The following is a 26,290-nucleotide window of genomic DNA, read 5'->3' on the forward strand; positions in this document are numbered from 1 at the left end:
CTTTCACATATAACACGACCAGGCCTACATGAGAGTCAGTTCATGGTAAAACAGGTGTAAGTGCACAACTGGAGTATTGCATACGGTTACACACAGACAGAATGAGTACATCACCTTGGAAAAAGCTTTGTGGGTAGCCTCGGGCTTCCAGTTGTATGATGGTTAAGGACCGGTATTTGTAGCCTGAAGGCTGCTGGTTCGTGTCCAGAAAGGGCTCGACCCCTGAGCAATGTTCTTAACTTTAACGGAACCCAAAAGATTCGGAACAAATGCGCAACTCTCCCAACCGAAACCACAACCAAGCCGTTTACTGCAAGTCTCAACCACAACTAGCTGGTTTGCTCTCCCAGCCTGAACCGCCACGAGCCCGATCACTCTCACATTTGGAACCACAACCACCCCGATCGGTCTCTCGGTCCAAACCGAAACCGTGTCGACCCCAGTCGTACCTTTGAGTTCTCCATATCAGTTTCTTCCACTTCCTCTGCTTGGCCTATCAGTGGAGAAGAGGGTTTGGAAACATGTCAAGCTGTCCAGACACTCCTAGCCCAACCTAATCACAGAACAGGTGGACAAAGAGGAGGAGGAGGATGGAGACAGGAGTGGGGACTTGAGTCCAATGAGACTGCAGGGAAAAGACAGGAAAGGGCCTGTAAAGTCAAGTCTTTCCGCTAGTCAGTGTCCAAAGGAGAGTCGAGAATAACTATCATTAAGCAAACCATCAGTTAGAGAGACAGAAATCTGAGTCTAAGCAATTTCTGTTGCTCCAAAGTATGTTTTTGACAAACAGCTGCTCTTTCTTTAAGCGACTGTGACGCATACAAGTCCTATATATTTATACACCTCCAATTCCAGCAACATGCGACTTGCAGCTAATGACACAGTGTCGCATTCAGACTTACTTCAGCTGCTGTGGAAAACACAAGGCCTGATCATCTGGGGGGTAATCATGGGGGCAGTCACACAGGCTGGTCCCCCAACTTCACCGACAAGTGATTCAACAGGATGCGCCCACACTTTCCATGAGTCACTCCGCGGGGCCGCTGTTCTCGGAACGCTCCTCGGCAAATTGATCCTCGTTTCAGAGGATGTTGTTCATCGCTTTCGTCTCTTGATGTCGACTTCAAGACTTCCCCTTGCTCACAAGAACACGTACGGCAAATGTGGTGTGCTCTTCTAGGCAGCATTAAGGCTCTTCCCTGAATCCAGCTGGATGCAGATCTTGGTTGGCTTTTCAGACAAGGGGTCCACAGTAAAGCTTGTTGTCTTCAGTTAAATCTCTCACACACACACACACACACACACACACACACACACACACACACACACACACACACACACACCACCTCCACGTAGGCCTCTGCACCACTAGGGGCAGTGTGCCACAGGACCGCCGAATCCAGGTACAACATACAAAGACGCGGAGGACGGAGAAGGGTTTGAGAGTATGACCTCCAGTCATGGCACATCCTGTCTGGCTGTCATATCCATCTTGCCTTAGAATGTGTTTTCCAGGCTGCTTTAATCACTGATCTTAGCCATAATAACCAGAGAGCGTGTAGATGGAATCTTGGATTTACAGAATGTACTGAGACCGAACCCGAGCAATCCGAAACAATACACATGTACTATTGAGACAAACGGTGCAAAATTGTGCAGCACAATCTGGCGGCAAAGCGCTCGCCTCTCGTCACATGACCATGTGGCAGGTGGGAGTAATGCTGTAGGGTGGGTGGAGTGTTCACGATGGGCAAGGTTCAACAACCCACCTCATCAAGCATCTTTGGGTTACATTGATAAAGGACACGCAACACTGTTTATGCAAGAAGAAAAAATTAAAACGATTCCATGCGCATTTCTGATTCGGGGGCACGTCAGCGATTTGGATTCAATAAAATGGGATCTAGAAAAGCTACTCCAAGTGGCCAGAACCCTGAAGAAGCCCACAAACCGTCGATCCGCTGTCTTTCGCTACGTTCCCCAACTGTATTAAACTTGAGCGAGCATCCGCTCAGGTATTCGCCTCAACAGAAAAGATGACTAACTTGTTAAATAATGAGGGGCGAGGCAATATAAAGCAAGGAGAAAAGTTATGCAAAGGTAAAATTGTATTTCTGGGTATCTATCATCTGAAGTTACATAAACTGTCTCAGGGTAGATGAATGTACTCCAAGTGAACTAATTATCACGGAGGCTACAGAGCATGCTCGGTCTGCGGTGCGCGAATACCATGCAAGCTCTCGAACCCAAGTGCGGGCAGCAGAACCGCACAATAACCGGACTGTTTTTTCTTCTCTTTCAGCTTGATATCTTCATCTTGCGTCCCGCACGTCTCTTCACCTTAGCATGTAACTAAATTTCAGGTAGCGTACGGTGAACAGGAGTGAAGCGGGTTCGAGTGTCAAAAACACATTTAGATAGCCCCATGTAGACGGAGTTCATTTGAGCCACTCTGCATAAAGCATTAATGTTCAGAGATGGATTTTTAATGACCACACTGAGGTAAAGAGAAGGAGTTCAGTTTCAGTCGTACTCTTTTTTTTTTTTTTTTATGTTTCCGAAAGCAGTGCTTTATGAAGTATAACTAAAGAACAGCATGCCCCCTGTGTGTCACTACAGCACATTACAATGCCGCTGCTTTGCCGGAGGAAGCACATAGGGATGCACATGTCACACTGTACAGCGGGGTGAAGGGGGGAGCAGACAGGCAAAGGGAAAGACAGACAGAAGGGACACCTGACCTTGTGTTGGTGCATTGCGAACAGCGAGAGACCATTGTGTCCTCCTGTCAATGGTCATGTCCAGAGCGCAGAGCTCAGCGGCAGCCTGACAGTTCTGTGCCCGTCTTCCTGAATGACGGTCGATCTCCCCGCCAGCTCACTAGGTCGCCCCCTCTGGCAGGGGATGCTGTCACTATTCCGCCCCAGCGTGAGGATGTGTGTGGTGGATCTGGGACTTTAACCAACTTCTTTTTGTCCCAACTCCCGAGCTGCAGGCGACGAGCCAATATCAGCAGAGAGAGAAATCCTTCGCGATGGTCCGTGGTCGCACGTTCTGTAGTCCTGGTCCTCTAGCCCGGCGCCTTGGCTCCGCACCAAAGCTCGATCCCGGTTCTTGTACTCCCTCTGCAGCCACTGCTACAGATGCTGCTGAGTGCTGATCAGCCAAAGGTAGCCGCACCCAGGCTGACTGCGCAGTCCCACCCCGGAGAGGTGGAGCACTGATGACGTCCACGGTGCAGTGGGTCTTCACCAGAGCAGCGGCAGCTAGGAAAGACTCCCTGCGTGACCCCGTCTCTCGAGCCACAGCACATGAACTGCATTTTCTGCATAAATCTCAAACTTCTTCTGCCCCAGCCAGAAGGTCAGACCACAAGTCCCACTGGGAGGTTTAACAGCAACGTGAGGCGCTGGACACCACCCGTGGTTTGATCCCCAGATGCCTACAAAAAGAGTTGGTGGGGCTTCAGCCTGGGTATGAAACAGATGCTTAGTATGACCCTAGCATCTGGTGCCTGCATTATAACAATCAGAACGTGGACCTCGGCCAGTGGAGAGGGGGCTCTCGGTCCCCTGCTGGATGGCTCCAAGTCCTTCCCGCGTTGGTGGTTCACCTTCACCTCCGCGGCCTCTCCAGGGCTTAGCAGTTTAAAGGAAGGAAGACGATGGTCGATGACCGGGGTGATGGGGTGAGGGCGACAACTTTGCGGCAGATGCCAGTTCTTGATGTCCTCCGGAGAGCTGCCAGCGGTCAGAGAGCTGAGGATGAGATTAGACTTCTGGTCCTTTCGCCTTCTTTTTCGCTCTGTTCCCCCCCCTTCTTTCACTGCATCTTGGTACCTGCTTCCTCCATCTGCTGTTTCTGCTGATCGAGTACGAAACCTTTCAGAGACTTCCCATTTGGACTAATCAACACTTCTATGGAGACACACACACACACACACACACACACACACACACACACACACACACACAGAGAGAGCAGCCCCACCTCTCACACGGGCACAACGTGGTGGACATCATAATCATTTTCATCATGTTTTCAATCAGGAGCAATTTCAGAAACGTTTTGCAAAGTCTGTCTCACAGATGCTGTCATGTTAAGGTGAACACACGTGAGCCACGGGACACGCAGAGCAGAAAGACACCACCGCTCCTATACGGAGAGGAAGTGGTTAAGCCCGTTTCAGTCCACTTATATTCTTAATCGGCCCCTCCACCCATAATCGGTGTGCAGGTAACCCTAAACTGGGCATTTTGTCAAGTCCTTCATTATTGATGAGTAAAAACTCCACAGCATGAGGGGCGTGGGGGATTAGTTTCTGCTGAGCACAGAGGCTACAGTGACGGATTGATGGCACGGAGACCAGGATGCTGAAGCCACATCAGGCAAGGAAGGGCAACCCATGGGAAGTGGATCAGCGACCCTGAGAAGGCTCTAGTAACACGGTACGAAAGTGACACACTGTACAATGGCAGTAATCAATCAGTCTTTGGGAGAGAAGGGGGGGAGAAAAAAAAAAAAAAAAAAAAAAAACCTCCACCACGAGACCAGAACAATCACATAACTGAAAAGCTCAATTTAAATTCCAGCAGTTATTTTCTCATCAAGGCCACATTTATAGAACACCAGAGCAAAACCAGGTAATAAGCTACAGCTACTGTAATATGTCATTTCAGCAGTTAGAATACATATAAGTGAAAAAAATAGGGTATACAGTGCTGTGTGTATTTTAAAACATGCATCTGTATACACTGTTCAAGCACTGGACAGGCTGCGTGGATGAAGAGGCAGAGAGGCCAGGTGGCTCCCTAACCCTAATTGTAATATGTCTCACTGCATACATACCATGTATTGTACACTGCAGGAAGCACAGTGGCAACAGCTGCTGTCTTTGGGTGCATAGGTTGCAGGTTCAAACCCTCTCTAGTGCTGTACTTCCCTTGAAAAAGGTACCTAATCTAAATCTCTCCAGTAGAAAAGACCCAGGTGTTGTACAAATGGGTAAATAAGTGTAAGAAGCTTTACTTCTGTAGGCTGATTTGGAGAGCAGCACCAGCTAAACGAATAAACACAAAACATGCTTTCATAGAGCGTGGCTGTAGATCTGCGGTTCTGACTTGTACTGCGTGGGGCCCTCTGAAAACACGGCGAAACCACGGTGGCACTCATCAGCGGGGGTGCGGGGCCTCCGATTCCCACCGTTATGATTCACTTGCGAGACGATGGGACAACGCCCCTTGTGCTTGCCTTCCCACACTGGATGACTCACGGCGGCAGCAGTTTCACGGAACAGGTGAAGGGTATCTAACCTCTCCTGGCCTCGCTGCACCTCCAGCTCGCTCTCTCTCCCATGTCCAGCATACGCCATTAAGAGTGGCGTATGGATGCCTTCCCTCCACCTTTGCAACCCTGTGCTCGGTCCCCAGGAAGCGGCCTTGATGTTGGTGACCGACGCCGCAACTCACCACACACTGAAGTGCAGCAAGTAAAATACAGTACCACATCTGTGCCACGAAGCTGGTAAAATTACAGGCGGGGATGAAACAAGAAATAACACCTATGAACGTTTTCTAGTGAATGTCCATCGCCAGCTCACCATCGTAAAGTCGAAAAATCGTAAGTCGAGGAGCATCTGTATTATTGATTCATTTGGGGGGGGGGGGGGGTTATTCTCTGCAGCGAATTACAATATTAAGGTACTTACTGTGATTCCCGCAACTAGAGAACCAGTTCATCTTTACTGTATTAATTTGCTGTTAGTACCTTGCTCAGGGTACTGTAGTGGAAATGGGATTTGAACCCGGACCCTTTGTGTGCACAGCTGCAGCTCTAAGCTCTCCGAGTTAGTTACTCTTTCAGAATTTTCCTCATGTCTACGGAAATTTTAAACATAAATGTTATGTAGTTGGGCAGGACAGTGGTGAAGTGCTTGTGCTCCTGGGCCGTGAGTTTATGCGTGTGTTTGATCCCCATTCGGTCTGCATGGAGTTTGCATGTTCATCCCAAGATCAAACTGGGTTCCTCCGGGCTCTCCTGTTTCCTCCCACAGTCCAAAGATGTGTTTGAGGTGAACTGGTGACTCTGAAAATTGCCCGCAGTGTGTGTGTGTGTGAGAGAGAGAGTGAGTGAAAGTGCGTGTGCCCTGTCCAGAGTGTTCCCTCCTTCAGTCCCAGTGTTCCTGGGATAGGCTCTGGACCACTGGTTGCTGATAATGAATAGGTGTAAAACATACATAAATTTGAAAACGCAGTATTTTTATAATGCATTAAAGTCGACTTGTCAAACGGTTACCATCTGCACAGAGCAACCTTCGTTCTAACAGAAAGAAGCTATACAATGACAAGGATCGATTCAGCAGCAAAATGTCATGAAACAGGAATGCCAATAGAACCTATTAAGAAGAAGTGAAGCATTGAAATCGTGATTTTTCAGGAAAAATGCCCTGTGGCTCCTGAATAGCTCTGTATTCTTGCAACATTACTGTTCTACCACCCAATGCAGACAGAGTAAAACACACCCAGCCCTCTATTCTTAAGGACTCAAAAACCATCTCAAAGTGGTGGTCCAGGCAGCTGGAGTTGAAGGTCAAACCCCCCCAACTCTAACTCTCTCAGGTGACCAAGACGATTATTAGATCTCCTGTGGAACCATGCTTTTCATCTGTTTGGGCTGAAGAAGCATGTAGAGGTGTTTTTCAGGTGGGCGTCGTCTTGTCAACAGAAAAATCAAGGGTAACGCAAACTCTAAAAACAATGTGCCACCACATTAATCAAGAGCACTGGTTTCTCTGAGTTTCAAAGACTAAAGACATCAAAAACCACTCACCTTTTGCACCAAGGACTGACCAATGAGAATCGCTAGACACTATCTGCACGTCTGTTCCCTTGCAGGCCTGAAATGGGAAACCGCCAAAAAGGCCTGGTGTCCAGTTGGCCGTGCACACGGAATGCTGGCAAGGAGATGTGAGGTCCAACACGCTTTCTCCAAACAAAGCAGTGCTTGTGTAGGGTATTGTGATCGATGGCCATAAGCCCGGTGAAAGGAAACAATGGCATTCCGTGGCTTTTGACTGCATTCATGGAACGACTTTACAAACGTTTTGCGCACCCAGGCACCTTGGTGCGGACAAAAGGCTGGTCAGGTCACATGCAGCTGGTACACAACCACAGTGGCAGTGCTCTCCCCTCCACACCACCCCAAACCACATGAGATCAGTCATTGCTCTGCTTGCATGGAGTGCTTGGAGCAGTGGGGAAAGGAACGAAAGCACTTACCTGAACTTGTCCACTCCGCTTTCAGATCTGCAAAGGAATGGAATAGAAACGCATTAGCTGGTGCTGATTAGGCAACTTTATATGTCATTGCATATACCAAAAAAAAAAAAAAAAATCCCCCTGGGCAACCACAGGAAGACAGGGACCTTTAGAAGACATTTTATTGAACCAAGATACAAACAACATCCTTGAATATGACATGGAATGGAAAACTCACAACCCAATGTAGTAGAAAGCTGTCATCTTTATTCTTAGACATTTATATAAATGACAAACAGAACCAGTCAAAGGTTTGAGTATGCTTGCTGCAAAATAGTTTTCTTCCCCCTCATAATTCTGTGAATTTCATGCCAGGTCGCTTTAGTTTCACTCATCCTTTTCTTCTCAGGATAATTCTTGCACCATTTTGAGGTGTGTTTGCTGTATTTTACTTAAGAACGAAGGCCTGCCCAGCCAGCTGTAATCCCAGAGGAAACTCCATCTGAAAAACACCATGACAGCCACTCTGGTCGAGATCACCATGGTCTTGGTCGAGATCAGACTGTGAGATCAGCAAAGCAGCCCCAGACCATGACACTGACCCCTCCATGCTGGACAGTGGGAAACACACAGGGACAACTCACACACATTATTATTATTATTATTATTATTATTATTAAGAAAGCCAAGATGTCTCTGCCAGGCACTCAAGGGCACCTGACGTAAGAGTATTGACTGGGATTGTAAGCAATGCTCATTATATCAGTAACAGACAGTTGGACTATGCAGATCAGAAGTGGGTGGAGCACAATGACTTGGGGGTGTGGCTTACACATCCCTAGCATTCTTTCATAAGTATTGCCTAGAGAAAGCTACCTTTTCAAGGCATAAAAATAGTTAAGCCCTTAAAGAGTTTGCCAAGCAAACTGAATTGAAGGCATTGACTGATGAGTGGACACCAACCTCTCTGGCAGCACTGCTATTGATTGGTGAAGTATGAAAATTGCAGGAAGTATTTTAAAGTGCCTACAGATTGCAAGGGACATCTATGGTAGCATACAGATGAAGAGAATAACACGAGCCAAAATCTGCACAACACAGAACAGGAATGAAGCATTTGCCTATCAATACAATAGGACAAGCAAGCACATTGTTCAGCATAACCACTCACTGAATGACACAAGGTCGATTACATAACAATATTTGTGTGACCAAGAAAGACAACTGTCAAAATATTGCTGAAATGGTGCAACTGTGAAAGTCAAATTCACAGGCAAAGACACAGACACTGCATAAAAAAAAAAAAAAAAAATATTTAAAAAAATCCATCATAGTAAACAAGGTCAACATATCAATTTCTGTTCTCACCCAATAATGGTTGTGGACATGGACAAGTAACTTGAAGGTTGCCAGGTTAAATTCCTAGAGTGATCCTGTGGTTCTACCTTTGAGGAAGTGTTTAACCTGTTCCGTTACAGTACAATAATAAAAGAATCAGCTGAATAAATGAGTAACACACATACACTCTCATTTAGTCTGTCACACGCATGCATTCATCTACAGCACTCTTGCCCTTGCTCCAAAGAGGTGCTTCAGGGAATCGGAGACCCTAAACTGCCCTTTGTGTGTGCGAGTGAAGGAAAGTGTGTGCATGCCCTGTGATGGACTGCTACCCCATCCATGGAGAACCCTGTATCATGACCTGTGCTTAATGGGTTCAACATGCATAGGCTCCACATGGATGAAAATTGAAAAACTGTATTTTTAGTGGTCAAGGGTAATAAAGCAGTAGAATTAATTGAACCTGGGACCTTCATTTATGAGGTGATGGTGTGAACCATAAACACTGCCTCTCAGAGAAAACCTAGTTTTACACTACATAATAAGACTAAATAATAAAGAAACATTTGTTTAAGTTTTAAAGAGGAGAGAAAAAAAAAACCTCATTAATGCCACTCCCTTCACACAGCTTCAGTTTATATATTTGCTGTGATTTTAGGCCATTTGAAGGAATGTTGTTAATATATATTTTTTTACACCAGAAAAACATGTGAACCTAAAGAAAAAAGTGGATTCAGATGCAAAGTAGAAACAAAGTAACTTATTTCATTTTAAACCAAGTTGTGTTCAACTGAAAGAAGTTTATACTGTATATAAAAACGTAGCTTAGTTATACATGCTGTGCATTACAGTACTTGCTAAAATGCACTTTATATAAATAATGTAACACAGTAAAGCCAAACTATCACAAAACAATGTCATAACACAAAAAAAACCCCAACGGTTAAAGCAAGCTCTTTTAAGATCTACCATATATCACAGTGTAATTTTCCTAAAACAGCCCCAGGACCCTTGATGGAAATTTCAGCTGCGATTACATCCCTATGGTCCTGTTCTAAAAGCGATTATGCTCTTATAATAGAATGTGTCCCATCCCACAGGTGCCATTAAAAATATCCCACTCCTACCACCATACCATGATAGTGAGCAGCCTTGAATTTCCACCTGGAGGATTAACACATTTATCCTTCACCCTCTTTTACTCCACCTGCCAACATCCCTCCCCATGTCAAACCACCAGGAAGCACCTGTAGGATGTAATTTCACTAACAAAGGACCAACTTTTGCAGTTCGATTCCTTTATCATGACCATACAGCATGATGCACCGAAGAGCAACATATGCTGTGTTTAACACTCATCATTCCTTATGATGTTTAAGAGCAAATTATTGCAAAGGAACACATTGCAAGCATGTTTAGTCATGCATGCTGAGAGCCTTTTACGCCTAGAAGACACAGTGAGTAAATAATATAATTAACGCAGTAAGTTGCTTCCACGGCAGCAGGCAATGTGACCAGCAAGCCATGACTAGATGACATCAGGATGTCATCCTAAATGCAGTTATCAATCAGAGAGACAGGCAGCTGGTCAAGGTCATGCAGACGGGGAGACATTGGGGGAAAAAAAAGGGGGGGAGAAAAAAAAAAAAAAAAAAAAAAAACCAAGCCGTTACCTGCAAAGGAAACATGACATTCTACGCCCTCCAAGCCCAGGTACACAATGTTCGAGCTGGAGATGGAGCAGGTGCGGGGGGGAAGAGAAAAAAAAAAACTGCAGCTCTGTATAAAAAAGGAAGTCACATGCACAGAGATTCCTGGGTGACAGAGTGTGCGGCGCCTATTGCGGCTGAATCTGCTAAACCGTGACTTCGGTTCCTCTGTCCTGACAGCACCCGGTGACCTCTGCGGGTATCACGTGTCTGAAAATCCAGAAATCTGAAAATCGTTTGCTCCAGGAGAACATGCGGAGAAGAGGGAGCAGGAGAGGGAGAGAGAGGTACGGAGCGACAGAGAGCAGACGGCAGCGCGGGAGAAAAAAAAAAAAAAGCTTCCAGGACACGGCGGCGGTGCAGTCCCCGCCATTACGGTCATCTCCTCTCGAGTCCGTCCTCCCGGCGAGATCTCGGCTGGTGGACACGTCCTCTATTCCGGGTGGGCGTCTCGCGTCGGCGCGCTTGTGCAAAGCGCCGGCGTCAGGCTCTCCAGAGGCTTCGCCGCGGTGGTTTGGCCGGCTCTGCGACGGCGCTACAGTTTCACGCGTCACCCAGAGAGACGCGACCGAGCCCCGCGGCCTGCGGCCGGCGGCGGCGTCAGGGGTCCGACGTCGCGGGCTGCCTTCTCCGAAACGCCGAGCGGCTGCGAGAAGGGGGATGGGCCGCGGACTCGGGATATCTCTCCCGGGCTTGTTAAATACGAAGCGGCCGTGGCTGGCAGGTGCCTAGTGAGGCTTAGCGCTGTCCAATTTATCTGCAGCACCGTGCCGGTCTGAGACACTCATCCTTCCACTCCTGCGTGCTCTGCAGCGCCGGTACAGCGCCGTGACTAGTAGGAGTAAAGAGGTGCACTCTGGGAATATAAAGACGTAACAATACAGCTTTTCAGCACCTCTCAATCCGAAAAGACCAACACTAACAATCCTCAGTGCTTCCGGGATGCGACTTTTAGGGAGAGCGTAGAGCGTGTTCTTATTCTGGAGCAAATAATGGTTAAAAAAATGGCACCGTGTGTCCGAGTGCCTGGACTCCTACACACACATCACCTGTAATCAAGTCAAATGTCCTCCTTTTTGTGAACATTTTCAGCCAAATAACACAGCAGAGAGCTGCTACTCGCGCACGCACACACACACACACACACACACACACAACTCCAAAAAAGGTTACACAAGGCCATGCTCTCACATCGAGTGGCCATATTTCAGTCACATTCGCTCCAACACCCATCCCAAATTATTTCATTAGATTAATAAAGAGCAAAATCTTGCATGCACACTTTGACACCCTAATGCATCAAATGCAATAAATTGACAAAAAAAAAAGGGCCGAGACATATATATTCTCTAGCGAGCATCACAGGGATCATCCCGAAGCCATTATGGGGATTTACTGAGTTTCGCTCGTGAGCTGCCAGTGCGAGTTCCTGGACGCACGAGTAAGTTACTAACTTCCCATCACAGCGAGTCGGCGCTGGGAAGAGTTATGGCGTACTGCTGCACAGGAGCTGGAAACGCTTCAAAGTCGATTCCTGTTTCGACAGCCTCTCTGGGGAGAAATACGGACCTGAGCCGTGTTGTAAAAGGCATCAACGCGTTCTGCAAAGATATATATCTCTTCCACATACGGTATACAGCAAATACATACACAGGTCTTATGCTGCATTATTATTTCCTAGAATATAACACAACTGTACGATGAGCTGCACCACATTTGCAGAGGTAAAGGAGAGAAAAATTCTCTGCATGAGCTAATGCTGGCTCAGAAATAGTTAACAACGCAGGTACCTGAAGGCAGGAAGATATGACGTCCCCTAAGATCTAGTCTGGGTGTCCGTGCGCGGAGCGTCACAGCCCAGCATGTGTTGCGTTATACAATGAGATACAGACAGCCACTGGGATGCTGTGAGTAGCAGTCTTTTATTTAGTTATAATTATTCCCAAAAGAGACCCTTTTTCAGTACAAAAGACAAAATGCACAGTTTTAAATAAATTATTTAGAGATGGATGCTGCACTGATGCTGCGGACAAGATCACACTAATCGTGGTATAGATTGCTTATAGAGTGGTATTACAAATTATGTATAACTGGTCCACCATACAACCCTTAACACCACCTTAAGATTGAGCTTCCACTGAACGGTAATAGCACATGTAACAGTGAATATGTGCTTGTGAAAAACACATTGCAAATATTCAATTAGTAATTAAACAGTAAAAAAAAAATAAATCAGTGTCCACTATACAGCTCCACATGTAATAACAAGAGAACATGTGTGAGCTGAGAAAGAGTGAGATGTGTGGGGTGGCATCATGAGTCACCCAGGAGATGGTCCATGTTGCTCAATGGCTCAGCTGGTGTGTGATGCACACAGAAATTGTTCTTCATTTCTGAAGTGTGGTCTGCAAACTGGCGACTAAATGGACTGCACACAGGAGTAGGGAGAGCTATACTGATGCATAATCTCTAAACAATAATACACTGAAGTAACATTTCATCTACAACATGTGCGTAGAGTCTCTAAGAGTTATGACAAGCTCGCATGCAAAAAGATTCTGCAATAATTTATGTCGTTTGACCTTTTGTTTGGACTTGATCATGTGCTACACCCCAACCAGATTGCTACGCTCTTCCACATCCGCTCGCTTGGTGGCCCCGCGCACGTAGAGTAAAGCACCGAGATTCTCGGTTCCGACTCCGCTGTGGCGGAACGACCTCCCCCTCTCACTCAGAGCTGCCGAATCTTTGTCTGCGTTCAAAAAGGGTCTTAAAACCCAATCTCTTCCAGACTCACTTTGCCCACGATCTCTTAAGTTCATGTAAGGTACAAATATTCATGATCGGATCAATCGGAGCCACTCCTGCAACGTAACGGAAATGTTTATATGTATCTCAAAAAAAAAAAAAAAAAACCTACTAGGAAGATGATTAGGAATCACTGATATTCTGGTTAAGTTTTATGCAGCTATTTGTGTGATGAACGTCAGTGAAGGAAACAAACTATAGTTAAGAATCACACATCTGCAGCTATGCCTTTCTCCTAATGTAATGCACAAATTGTATTTTCTACGAGATTTATGTCGCTTTGGAGAAAAGCGTCTGCTGAATGAATCAATGTAAATTGTCCCCTTTGTGACAGTAGCCAATAAAACCTGAAAATTCGAGTTTAAATTGGTATTTCGAAACTGATGAGCAAAACCAATGAGGAAGGGAAGATGTCCTTGATGCTGGAAGGTACAGATGTTTGCTTTATTGGAGCATTCTGTGATTTGACTTGCTGGGGGGGAGCAGTATGTTCTGCAATTCCCGAGGATAGCGCAAACGCCCCGCGAAAGCTCGCAGTCACGGCACCAAAGCGCTGGAAAGCTCAGAGACCTCCGGCGGGTCACCGAACGCAGGCACGAGTTACCGAAATCCGAATTTGACAGTTGTGACGAACCCGGAACGTCCTCTTGTGGCTGCGATGCAGAATTACAGCGAAGAGCTGACCGTTTCCTTTCATTTGAGCGCTCGTGGTCAAACGTGGTGAAAACTTGCTCCTAATACTATATTATTTTTAAACGAAATAGGATTTTGCCATGTGCCAAGTTATGTGTCAGGGTTTCCTTGCAGGATGACGCAGGGTCGTATGTACATATGAATCTCCACACACACCCACATCCACATCCACACACAGCGACACAGGTGCAGAGCTCACCTTTCCTCGCGAATGAATGGAGTCAGGAAGCGAGCCGAGTCGTCGTCATGGCTGCTCTGTTGACTGCTCTGCTGGCTGCTGTAACACAGCACAGAAAGGGAGAGCAGCTGTCAGTGACCACAGCGCTGCTGCCCGGCAACCCAGTCAAACCAAACCCTCACCCTGATTATCCATACTGTAAACACGGTATCCACCACAAGCTAGTGCACTCATGCAGAGCCTTTTGAAAAAGCATCTAAACATTCCAATATACTAAAGTGCACAAAATTTGAAACGACCAAACGACGAGAATATAAATTTACGACTGGAACGCTCATGAATATTACTGCAAATTATACATCACCCTTAATTAACTACAGAAACACACCTGAAAGTAAGCAAATCACATCAGGACAGTATATTTATGGACAGTACCACTACAGTAAATCACAGTTTTTCCCCAAAAGAGACTGTTCACGGATATATAAAAAGATGTAAACTTTCATTAATGCACCTCAAGATAATTTGGCCACACTTATGCAAACAGTTTGGCTCCAAATCACAGACATTTTCTAGTTTTCTTCTTATTGAATGACTGAACAAGGAAACTCAGGGCGTTTTACACCGGTGACCAGTAGGTCGGTGGAGGGCAACCAGTAGAACACCTTTTCGACTTCTCAGCGGCGCAAAAATCCAATGGGCCAGTGGCCAACCTGGGCGTTAGGATGGATGTGTGTGTGTGTGTGTGTAGGTAGAAGAGGCTCACTTTACATCACATTGGACATCTAGTGAAACACAGCACAGGTGACTCAGAGGTTGTGGGTTCGGGTTCTGCCGGAGTTGTATTTTTGAGGACAGCAGCTAACGTCCTGGTAGAACCTCAGCCTGGAAATGCGAGCGTCCCATGCTGGAATCCTCACTGTTGCTGCGGTTCCCTCAATCAAGGTACATACCTTGAATAAATACAGTAAGAACACTGTGATGCAAATGGGCTGTATTATTGTAAAGCTCATTATTGGCCATTTTTAGGTATTTACTATATCCAAAACGCCTAAGTAAAGGTGAGGAACAACCACGGTAACAATGATGATGACAGTGAGCGTAGCCTCAGCGTAAATGAGCTGCAGACACATTCCACTAGAGGGAAGCAGCAGCTACAAGTTGAGGCCAGTCGGTCAAAAGCAAAAATCCCAGATCAAAACGAGCGATTGCTGCCGAAAATTATTTCGCCGAGTGCAGCATTTGCCTGTGATGCTCAACAACAAATATGTCAAAATGTAATGAAAAAGATTTAAGACCCCTAAATATTTTCTTGTTTATAGAAACAACTGCAGGCACAGTACTCAGTCACGGTGGTCCAGAGCCTATCTTGGAAACAGAGGGCGTGATGCATGATGTAAAACAGGGTAACACACACACTCAGTTTCATATTCTCTCTCTCTCTCTCATCTTCGGGCTGTAGGAGGACACCATGAAGGTACAGGTTGGACATGCAAAATCCATTCGGAGCATTTTGGAGCGTCACCTGTGCGAGTAAGATGTTGGCACAGCAAATAAGGGAACGTTAAATTTTGTACATTTACCAGAAGGGCAGAGGGGAAACCTGACTGCAGTCTCCCATTTATTCTCAAACTTTATTTCCGAATCTAGAGAAAAGCAAAGGCGGTGTGTGGAAGACAAGCTTGGGCATTTTACTACATACAGTACCTTATATACCTGAACAAAGGTTTGCATTTACCTAAAGCTCTTCTCCAAAGTGACTTTCGGTAAGGTACTTGCAATAATTGACCCATTTACAGAGCTGGGAAACTTTTAGTGGAGCAATCAAGGTTAAGTACCTTCATTAAACTATTACAGAAGGTGGAATTTGAACCCGTGACCTCTGAGTCCAGCAACAGGAGCTCTTAACCACTATGCTACTCCATCCCCCTCAGTTTGACTCCGGATTTCTTTGTAGAATTTAAGTGAAACGGTAACAAAAACAACCAGGAAAGCCAGTTAATCAATAAATGCATCAAATAAGGGTTCCCCAAGAAACCGTCTGTCTGAAAACAGAATTAACTAAAGAAGCATTACTATATATTTTCTTTATACGAACTGTTCAAAGTGATTTTCCCAAGAGGAGGAACAGCCACAAAAGGGAATGGTTTCGTCATTTCATCAGTCATTTCTTGGTTTAAAAAAAAAATAGTTGATTCACACAAGCACTATTTGGAGATTAAATATACTATATGATGAAATGCTCAAAATATACTGTGAACATAAAGCCTATGTGTAGCGGTGTTGGGGTGGGCATTCATATGAACAGGAACCAGGAGGGATGGTTTTTAAACACATGACCTTGCAGCAGAAGGTCCTGAGTGTGAGTTCTTGCTCTTTTTGTTCCCTTTATCAAGGGACTGAATAACTCTGGTAAAAATTACTCAGCTGTGGGTAAATCACTGTAAGCACCTTAGTACGCCAGCATTCTTCATATAACATCAAATTCTGAGTAAGTGTTTGTAAACCATTTCACTCATTTAGCAAAATTTAAAAAAAAAAAAAAAAAAAAAAAAAAAAAAAAAAAAAAAAAAAAAATTTAATAAAGGAAAAAATTAAGGCCATATAATACGGGTGTGAGTGTGCAGTGGTGGAGCAGGTTTGGCTGGGTCCTGCTCTCTGGTGGGTCTGGGGTTCGAGTCCCACTTGGGGTGCTTTGCAATGGACTGGTGTCCCGCCCTGGGTGTGTCCCCTCCCCCTCCAGCCTCGCGCTCTGTGGTGCCGGCTTAGGCTCCGGCTCGCCGCAACCCTGCTTGGTACAAGCCGTTTCAGTCAGTGTGTGTATGAAGGACATGAGAAAGCAGAACATTGAATTAAGACAAAAAAAAAAAAAAAAAACAGAAATGTATATTTTCAAAAGCAGCAGAAGTCATTGTAGTGTTTTTTTGTGTACAAACACAACATTGTATGTTGCCTAGGGCAAAGGCCTCAGCAAGACATGACAAAACAAACATAGTTCCGTCAGTCCAATTTAGTCCCACTGCTGAAAAAACATTTGACTGATTTCTTAACTATACACAGACAACTGATTGTGGGGAGATAATGTGAATGACAAAAATTCGAGGCTATTAATAAAACCATGTCAAGAGACAATCTTGCTGGTTCTCATCAAGCTAATTAAGAAAATGCACTCAGTAATGCAGATTTCGCAGCAAATGACTTGCTGTAAATGGGTCGACTTCCGTTTCTTCCCAAAATCTGCCGCATCGCACACCGTCATTGTCCGAGTTAAGCACCTTCTCGATGGCAAAGAGCTCCGCTGGAGATCCAATGTCATGCTCCATTTTCAGTTACTCCAACTGAACCGTTGTGCTCCCAAATGTGAGCTTGGCTGTTCCCACATGTCACCTTCTCCTGGTTGAGAGACTGAAGGTGAGGTGAGCTCAACCGCAGCGACTCCATGGAACTCAAACGCGCTACGAGAGGAGTCGCTCTCTGGCGTCGACTCATTCCACGGTATAAACACGGCTTCTTTAAAGAGGGGAAGCATGTCATCGTTTCTCACTCCTTCGCTGCCCCAGATGTTGTCCGTTCTCACCCCAAATTAGTTGAGCTTCTCCAGATGGGCTGAATTCCTGTGCGCTTGGCTTCCTAACCTGCTTCTGAAGGCTTCTGTTACATTCCGCAGCGGTTTCAGCTGCAGGCCCGTAGCCCGGCAGCAATCCCCTTCCAGCGTCTCTCCGTGCCTTTGCTCCCGGAGAGGTCCGTACAAAGACCTAACGCTGAGCAACTGGGTATGACGACTTCAATGGAATCAACATCAGAGACAATCTTAAGAACCAGGCAGCCAATTATAATTTCACCATGTTACTACAGTACAGGGTGGCACAGCAAGTAGCACCGCTGCCTTACCGCTCCAGGGCTGTAGGTTTGAATTATGACTGTCTGTGTGAAGTTTGCATGGGTTTCCCAAGTGCTCTGGTTTCCTCCCATGCTGCAAAGACATGCATTTCCAACGAATCGGTGACTAAATTGCTCCGAGTGCGCGCATGGATAAGTCGATGAGTGCGTTTCATTGCCTTACAACTAAGCAGCATTCCAGTCCAGGGAACGACCATGCTTTGGACAGTTATTGATGAGGAATGGCCAGCTTGCACCAGCCACTTGCCTGGTTTCAGGTTTACAAATTTCCCAAGGCAAGGAAGGAGCAGCAATACTGCTTTGCATTGCCTTCTTCCATACATGTTCAAAGGGTACAAAGACAGGGAGAAACATTCAAACTCCGCACATCCTGACCTCGAACCCCATGCCCACTGAGGAGCAGGGCACCGCGTTACCCGCTGTGCCACCGTTCCTCTCAAATTAATACAACTAGACCGAATGACCTTGGACTTTGTGGTCGGACAAAGTTGTCAAACACTTGCAACGATAAAGACAGGATATACGGAGGACGGAAGAGGTGTTCAAAGAAACGTTGCGCTGATGTCGGTGCACACATGCCTTTGCAAAACATGCGGGCAGAGTCAACGGTGACACGAAGGCGCGCTCCATTATTCATGTGTCATTCACAATTGATGAGACATGCATACTCTAAACGCGATGCGCCGCTAAGGGGCCGTGAGCAAATTCATCTTCTTCGCGCAAAACGAACGCACCGCGATGTGAAAAGCGCAGCGCACTTCGAGCGTGCCCGAGGTTTATTCCCGCCAGTTGAACTCCTGGGCACCTGAGGGGAGAGGGGGCTGTTTGTCATGAATATTCAGGAGCGCTCGAGACTCCCCCCCTCAGGGGCTCTACTGGGAGCACTGTAAGTAACACACCTCTACGCACACTAATGCGGTAAGAGAGCAGCAGCGCTCGGCAGCCGAAAGCCACTCGTTTGGCACGGAAAAAAGTGCGTCCTACGTCATTTATCGGGAGCTTACCCGCCAAGTAGCAGAGAACAGCAAATACCTGGGATAAAGGAGACTCTTCCTCGTGAAGGCTGCAGTCCGGCCACAAAGTTGGAGAAGATGCGATGTTCCAAACACTTCATTGACCCAAAGCAGCCACTGGAAATTTTGGCGGAGAGTGTTTCCGAGCAGCCTAAAAAAGCTTTACGGAACCCCTTTCAACGGAGATTAAACCATTTCAAAGCTCCTCTAATTGCACCGAGACCGTTAACCTTTTCGAAAACGGCCAAATGGCAAAAACAAAAAAAAAAAAGCTTTAAAGGATGTAGACTACAGTTGACCTGACTGTCTATCTGCAACATCTGTCTGAGAGGTTTCCTTTTTGAAACAGTTCCAGCAGACAGACAAGATGCAGTTGCTTTGGAGGCGTTTTGTGGCTGACGAACCACGTTCCACTTACCAAGAAACACTCGGGCAGCCATAACTCTACACTGCCTGGAAAAAATCATGCGGTTTCAAGGAAGTGTCAGAACGGATTCCCTTCCTGCAAGATTTCTATCCTCATTTTGTTCTCTAGCAGTTTTATCTGACAACTTCACTCATTCCCACAACTGGCTGTTTTACTGCAGCAGTATAGGTTAAATACCCTTGCTTAGGCCCTCTGCATTACAAATCGGTGATTTACACAATCACTTCAGTGCCAACGCCGGATCATCTGCGATAAGATCCCCAACAAGTGCCCACTACAGCAGAGGTTCAGGTTGGACTAGCAAACTAAAAGTAATGTGTCAACTTTACAGGAGGACAGACCCATCCTGCTTAAGAACATAATCTTGGGTGCAACTGCAGATTCAGCTACATACTCATATCAATGGCCACATATTTGATGTTCAGCCCACATACAGCTGCAGTCTTGTCCAGCAAAACATAATAGCAAACTTAAATTACTGAAGTTCTGCAACTTCCTCAAACAGACTACCAGGTGCATCTTTCCATTACCAATAAAGCTAAATTTATTTTTATAAGAAAAATTTGATAAAATATAAAATCAAAGGTAAAACTGCAGCATTCCACTCAAATAACCTTCATTTTGCTTATTCAATGTGAAATATTTTTTTTTCCTATTTAAGGAATATTAGAAACTAACAGGGGTGCACAGTGGCACAGTGGGTTTGACCCGCACCTGCTCTCTGGTGGGTCTGGGGTTTGAGTCCCACTTGGGGTGCCTTGTGATGGACTGGCATCCCATCCTGGGTGTGTCCCCTCCCTCTCCAGCCTTACGCCCTGCATTGCCAGGTTGGGCTCCGGCTTGCTGCGACCCCACTTGGGACAAGTGGCTTCAACCAGTGTGTGTGTGTGTGTGTGTGTGTGTGTGTGTGTGTGTGTGTGTGTGTAAACCAACATTATTTGCTGAATCTTTGCAATACTGAAGCCAAAGCTTTAGGAAACAAGCAACTCCTGCACCTTGACCCCACTGTTGGACACTACCAACCATCAACTTTCCACAACTTCAAGAAAATAGTTTGTTTTCAACGGTTAGTTTGAAACGATGGTCCGTTTCTTTTTGAACAATCAAGATCTTCGGGGCCACATGTAACCAAACAGAGCAAAGTCCAGACAGAAACAGCAATTATTAATTGTAGTTAAGCTAAATTAGAAAATCGGAAAATATTTGTGAAAGCGCTGCATCCGACAGGACCGTGCTATGGATTAAACCCTGACTATATTAACTCCAATATTAACTGTCCCCGTTGTCTTCCGTGGCGCAACAAAAAGCCGACAAGCGCCGGTTTCTGGTCGACCCGAAAGATGCAAACTAAATTTGTCGCAATATTCCAATAAATTGACAGGCTTCTAAATTTGGGGTTTCCGGTCGCTGAAAACACGTCCTGCCCGCATCGCCCGACCTGCCCAAAGTACCTGCTCTTTTCGAAGTATCGTGACTCCACGGAGATCCGTGTTGGCTTTTGCGCCACAGCTTCCACAGGTTCAACGGAGTGCGATACGGTGGGCACGTCATCCCGGATCGAGGTTGGGCACTCCGCTCCGGAGAGCTCGTCACACTCCGACATGGTTCAACACGGATGGCACGCAAAGGCCGGGGTGGGGGTTGGGGGGGGGGGGGCATTGCAGACTTGTTTAATTATTAATCCTGCTTTGGGTTCATTCATTAACTCCTCAGATTTTCTCTGCGCTGCGGTTTTATAAGCCAAGAGTGGAAAACATGCAATGGTTTACATGCCTCGAACTGTCTAGCGTTGTACCGTGGACAAGGGAAGAAGCGTAGCAAAGTTCATCCCGAGTGTCTAAAAAGTGCATTTAGCCCTGCCATCTCCAGTAAAATCCATCATTATCGGCAATAAAAGAATGCCCGGCGGGTGTGTCGGGGGGGAATGTTCTATCGTGAAAAGGTTTTCACCAAGAGTACGTGCAGTTTTTTCTTCGAAACCTGCATTGCACCTTCCGAACTGGCGAAACATTCCTGGTTATTTTCTGACTTCAACAAAAAACACAGAAGAGACTGAGCTTCACATTTTTCACACCGTTGTATAGCTGGACAAAATTACCGCTGCCAAAGCCATTCCCAGGGGTCCGCCAACCACGCGAGGCAAATGAACACCTCCAATAAAGTTTATTTCCACACAACAATAACTGCCCCACTTACTTACATAATAACTAACACAGAGAAATGCCAACAGAAGAAGGAAATGGAAAGCTTCATTCATTCAATGTGTTCCAGTGCACACAGTGTTATTCAGTTGGAGCGCGGTCAGCGTTGCTGCAGCTTATTTTGTTCTGCTTACAATAACCTCGCGCGTTGCTCCGAATGCCAACCTCCAAGATGCATCAAGTGCAAAGTAAATGCAAATGAAGACGCTGCGAGGAGAGCGGCTGAACGGTCTGTTGAGGATGATGGTGGACCGATGTTCAGCAAAAGATCGATTACTGATCCAGGATGAAATGTGAGCAGGGATGATGGCCAAACACACACCCACACAAACGGTACAGACACGAAGCCACGCATCCGCTCAACGCTCAAACAAATATTTTACTTTTTTTTTTTTCTTTAAACCCAAATGCCCGACACATTGTTTAATTCCTGGTTAGGGTTTAGGTCATACACCTTGGACTTGGGTATCACAGTTTTTATACCCTTGATGACTCGTAACTCAGAGCATCCACTAATTACCAAGAACAAACCAATACACAGAACAGACTTGAGACAACGTGGTATTTCTGCAATGGTCACATTAGAATTCTTCATTATGGAGACAAGGCTCAGAAACATCTGCAATACAAGCGACGTCGCCGAAGTGGCGGAACAACAGGCAGGGAGCTTAATGATCGGTGGGGAGAAAAAAAAAAAAAAAAAAAAAAAAAAACAGCCCGTCCGTGGGGTGTCGAGCTGCCTGTAAACAGAGCCACCGCCAGGACGTCTGCTGCGAAAGGCCATCGCTGTCATGTCGGGTATGACGGCTTAACAGTGCACTTATTATAATACAACATAACACGCCGTAGAGGTGCCACTGGCCTACAGATCGTAAGCTGCATTTCGAAGATGAAACGCTGGACAGTCGCAAAACAAAAGGATCACAAACGAAGCCAACATCTATGGAACTCTGCTCATCTTCTACCTAAAAACGTGAGGATCTCGTTCACGTTTTAAATAAAGGCAGAAATGAGCACGTGTCTAAAATGTATTTGGTCATTTCACTGCCGTCAAATTTGCAGCTGCATTTTTTTTTTTTTTTTTAAAAAAATACTAGAATTTCGATGTCTTCTTTACGATGGGCCACTATATATGCTTGCATTTTTATAGCTACAGTGTCCCATTACTTTTTTCCCATGCTTACAAATGCATTGAATCCACAGATCAATATGTACATACTGTAGTCCTCAAGAAGTCATCAAAAAGCAGTATTTGACTGATCCTTTACGTAGCTCTGCTGTCAACGTACATTGCCTTTAGGAAAAGGAAGGGTTTATGGAAATCCTTGTTTAAATCAATCAGTCGAGGACACGCAAATGTCCAGTTGCGATGGATTTACTGTTTAAATGGTGGGTTTCTTGCTTATGTCACTCCTGGCTCTGCGGCTCCATGGTATGACGCATCGTACTGTAACTTATGACAGAGTGAGGAACGCTGAATATTAGCACCTAAAGTCCAGTTTGTGGGCCTTGCTATGAATGCACAATGGTATTCCTATGAATGAGTGTCTGTGCATACAATTAACACTTGTTTAAACTCTACCGTGACAGGCAGTAGACCTACAGAACAACATGTCGACAGATTACCCAAGCTGTATACACAAAGAAAAAAGAAAACACACAGCAAAATATACAAAACTATTAGGATTTCTTTTGAGGAGGGAAAAAAGAAAGAAAAAAAAAAAGAAACCCAGAGACAGCCGGAAGGAACACAAAAAATGTGGCAAGGCCATAAAAGCGTCAAAGAGCGCATTTTAAAAGGTGAGTGGTGACAGTGCGATTTGAGCATCAGAGGTGCCCTCAGTTTGTGAGAATCTCACTCAAGTCGTGAAGAAGTCAAGAATAATTTCGTTAACCAACTTCGACACTTACACTTACGACGGTTTGATTTCCATTTTAGTATCCTACAGGAGTAGTGATTCTAATGGTCAATCTAGGGGGCGTGGCATGCGAGGGGCACGGTCTGAACGCCATACCGACCTGCTCTCGCTGCCGTGCTCCTTCCTCTCACGCACCTTCAGCCATTTCTTGAGCAGGAAGCGTTTACGACGTGGCGAGGCGCTGGGCGTGGAGCAGTTGGACCAGGGTGCGTCTTCATCGCTCGAGGGCGTAATCTCAATGGAGGGAAGTTGCAGGTACTCCTTGGACCCGGAGCGGGCGCGGCGCACCGGCCCATCTCCCGACACCTCCGTCTCGCTCAGCACGTTCTTCGTGCGACGCATCTTGAAGCGGCGGCGTCGCAGCGTGGGAGTGGAGGAGCTGGACCGGGCCAGATCGGCCCCGAAGAGAGACCCGTCCGCAGCCCCCGGGCTTAGCCCGCCACAGTCCCCCGGGACCTGCACCTGGAACGACGGGAGCCGGAGCGTTTCGGTCATGGCGCGGCGCTCTTGGACGCACAACTTCCTTCCGCTCAACAGAGGGAGCGAGAAGCGATCGGCAGGCCACCGGCGAAGAGCAGATGGAGGAAACCGGGCGTACGAGCGTCAATCCACGAAAGATTCTCCCGTACGAAGGCGCTCGGCTCTATCTAGTTCTCTCCCTCGAGGCGACGATGCCTCTCGTTCCCATGACGCGCTCTCCACGTGCTGCCACGCAGCGGGTCCTCGGTTCTTCCTGGCGCGAGCGTTCCGGTAACGCGGCGCGGAGACGAACGGAGGCCTGGCTCTCCCTGGCAGGAGGTACGGTGGAGGCAAGTCCCAGGAGGGCTTATATCACATAACAAAGAGGTGGGGGGTAGGGAATAGGGGGTGTTGTTCTCAGAGCAACAGATGAAACATGTATAGGCGCCAGTGTGTAACAGTACTCCGGGCTCCCCTGCGGTGGAGGATGAATTACACAAACAGGTGTGCGCGCGCGCACACACACAGACACACACACACACACACTTCTCGCCGTTTACTCTCCAAGTCCTAGGAGGGATCCACTGAAGCAGCACCCTCCCCAGGCCTCCTGGGGCCTCTTTCTGGACGTCCTCCCCCAGAGCGAGCTTCTTCGGTCTAGTGGCGCTCCTGTCCTCGGCGCCGCCTCCTCGCCCCGCTCGCCCCAGCCACAGCCTACAAGTTAGAGCAAGGGGATATGGTGTGCGACGGAGAGCCACTGCTGCTGCTAGGCAAGACACACACAAACACTCTTACCAGCACAAACGGAAAACCCAGTGACGCAAACACACACAAACAAGCAGCACGGTCACACTCTGTCCCCCAAGTTGCTCTCCCGAGACCGCAAGCAAACACAGATTGACGGGGCTTGTTTGTTTTCTCTACCATTTCAGCGTTTGCGTGCGCACACGTGTGGGCTTTCCCGGGCTCCGAGGGATGCCATAGAAAAAGCACACGCAAAGCGCTCGTCTAGAACCCGGCCCTTTCATCGTGCGAGTAAGCGCGTCGAAGGAGCGCAGAGTCAAAGCCCTGATGCGGCTGCAGATGCACCGGTGTTCATCTTAGCTGGAGACATCGATGGGATTCACTCTGGGCCAATCACAGCAGATCTACAGCTGTCACCTTGAACGTGACCAACACCCAGTACATTTAGATTTATTCATTTAGCCGACTCTTTTCTCCAAAGCGACTTACAATGTTAAGGTTACAATTATTTACCCATTTATACAGGAACAATTCAGGGTAAGTACCTTGCTCAAGGGTACTACAGCTGGAGGTGAGGCTCGAACCTGCAACCTTTGGGTCCACTACTCTACAGGCTGCCCTAGGAGAAGTTGTCCTCGGCGTACAGCACAATTCCCGGATATATACAAAATTAACCTGCGTGAACACAGCAATATTTTCTGGTTTCTTTATCATTTTAACTGCATTCCCCATAGTCGTTTTATCGCTCCTGATTAAACGTATTATCATTTATAATGATTCTGCACGCAGAAACACATGTTCTCGTGTTTATGTGCCAAGCTGACAGATGGCGGTAAAGAACAGAAGAGGAAAGTAGAACCACATCACCTGAATTGAGTTGCACGGTGTTTACAGTTGCTGTTCTGTGTTGTTATGAGTGCTGCTGATCAATAACGACAAGGAACGATGCACATGTGTATGGGACGAGTAAGTCACCGATCACTGAATGGAAGTTTGTGGAAACAAGTAATTTCAAGCCTTATTTGTAATTTAGCCTTAAAATTTACCTTTTTTTTTTTTTTTTAAAAAGAAAGATATTGAAAATATCACACTCTTGTATGTGGTCTATTGTACTTTTTACTGAGCGCGACTTCGTGGTAACAGACTAAGTTATGAACATATTCTGTTTAAAAACCAAGGATTTGCGAACAACTGGGACCAACTTAGTTTCAACAAAAAAATAAATAAATAAATAAATAAATGAATAAAATAAAATATTCTTTGCACACGCATACAAAGATTAATTTGTGATTTAAAAAGCAGAAAACTGACTCACTCACTGGCAACAGCGAATTGAAACCTCCAAAAATGCAACTTACCTACATAATAGGTTGTTTTATAATATCTGATTTATGTCCCAGCATTATAGCTTTTCTTTCAGCAGCTCCAGCAGCACTTACACAAAAAAAGGTTATTTGCACCATCATCACTTTTCCTAACAGTCTTCGTCTGCAATACAGCGCATCGAAATTAAGCAATAAATGCAAAACATGTAGCCTGAGTGAATTTTCGATATGGGATCCTATTATTCCCGAAGCGCACCTGCAAAAGTTTTCATTTCGCAAACAGTGGTCCGCTATTTATTCGGTGTGTTGCATCCAAA

The 26,290-nt window shown here is 46.2% G+C and overlaps 1 protein-coding gene across 13 annotated transcripts in view; it reads right to left on the reverse strand.

Annotated features, from left to right (window-relative positions):
• Positions 1-26,290, reverse strand: part of gramd1bb (GRAM domain containing 1Bb) — a 115,147-nt gene that overhangs the window by 49,433 nt on the left and 39,424 nt on the right. For 5 of the 13 annotated variants that reach the window (XM_018748722.2, XM_018748708.2, XM_018748707.2 and 2 more), the window contains exons 2-4: positions 23,546-24,618; positions 14,007-14,084; positions 7,278-7,304 (exon numbers count right to left, since the gene is read on the reverse strand). In XM_018748722.2, coding sequence (XP_018604238.1) covers positions 7,278-7,304; positions 14,007-14,084; positions 23,546-23,940 — 500 coding nt within the window. In that variant the 5' untranslated portion in view covers positions 23,941-24,618. Of the gene's footprint in view, positions 1-449; positions 494-2,741; positions 3,741-7,277; positions 7,305-10,270; positions 10,580-14,006; positions 14,085-23,545; positions 24,619-26,290 lie in introns of those variants that run through there. The other 8 variants (XM_018748719.2, XM_018748716.2, XM_018748720.2 and 5 more) reach the window with 6 other exon arrangements.

The sequence above is a fragment of the Scleropages formosus genome, chromosome 10 (genome assembly GCF_900964775.1).
Source record: "Scleropages formosus chromosome 10, fSclFor1.1, whole genome shotgun sequence".
Taxonomy (NCBI): Eukaryota; Metazoa; Chordata; class Actinopteri; order Osteoglossiformes; family Osteoglossidae; genus Scleropages; species Scleropages formosus.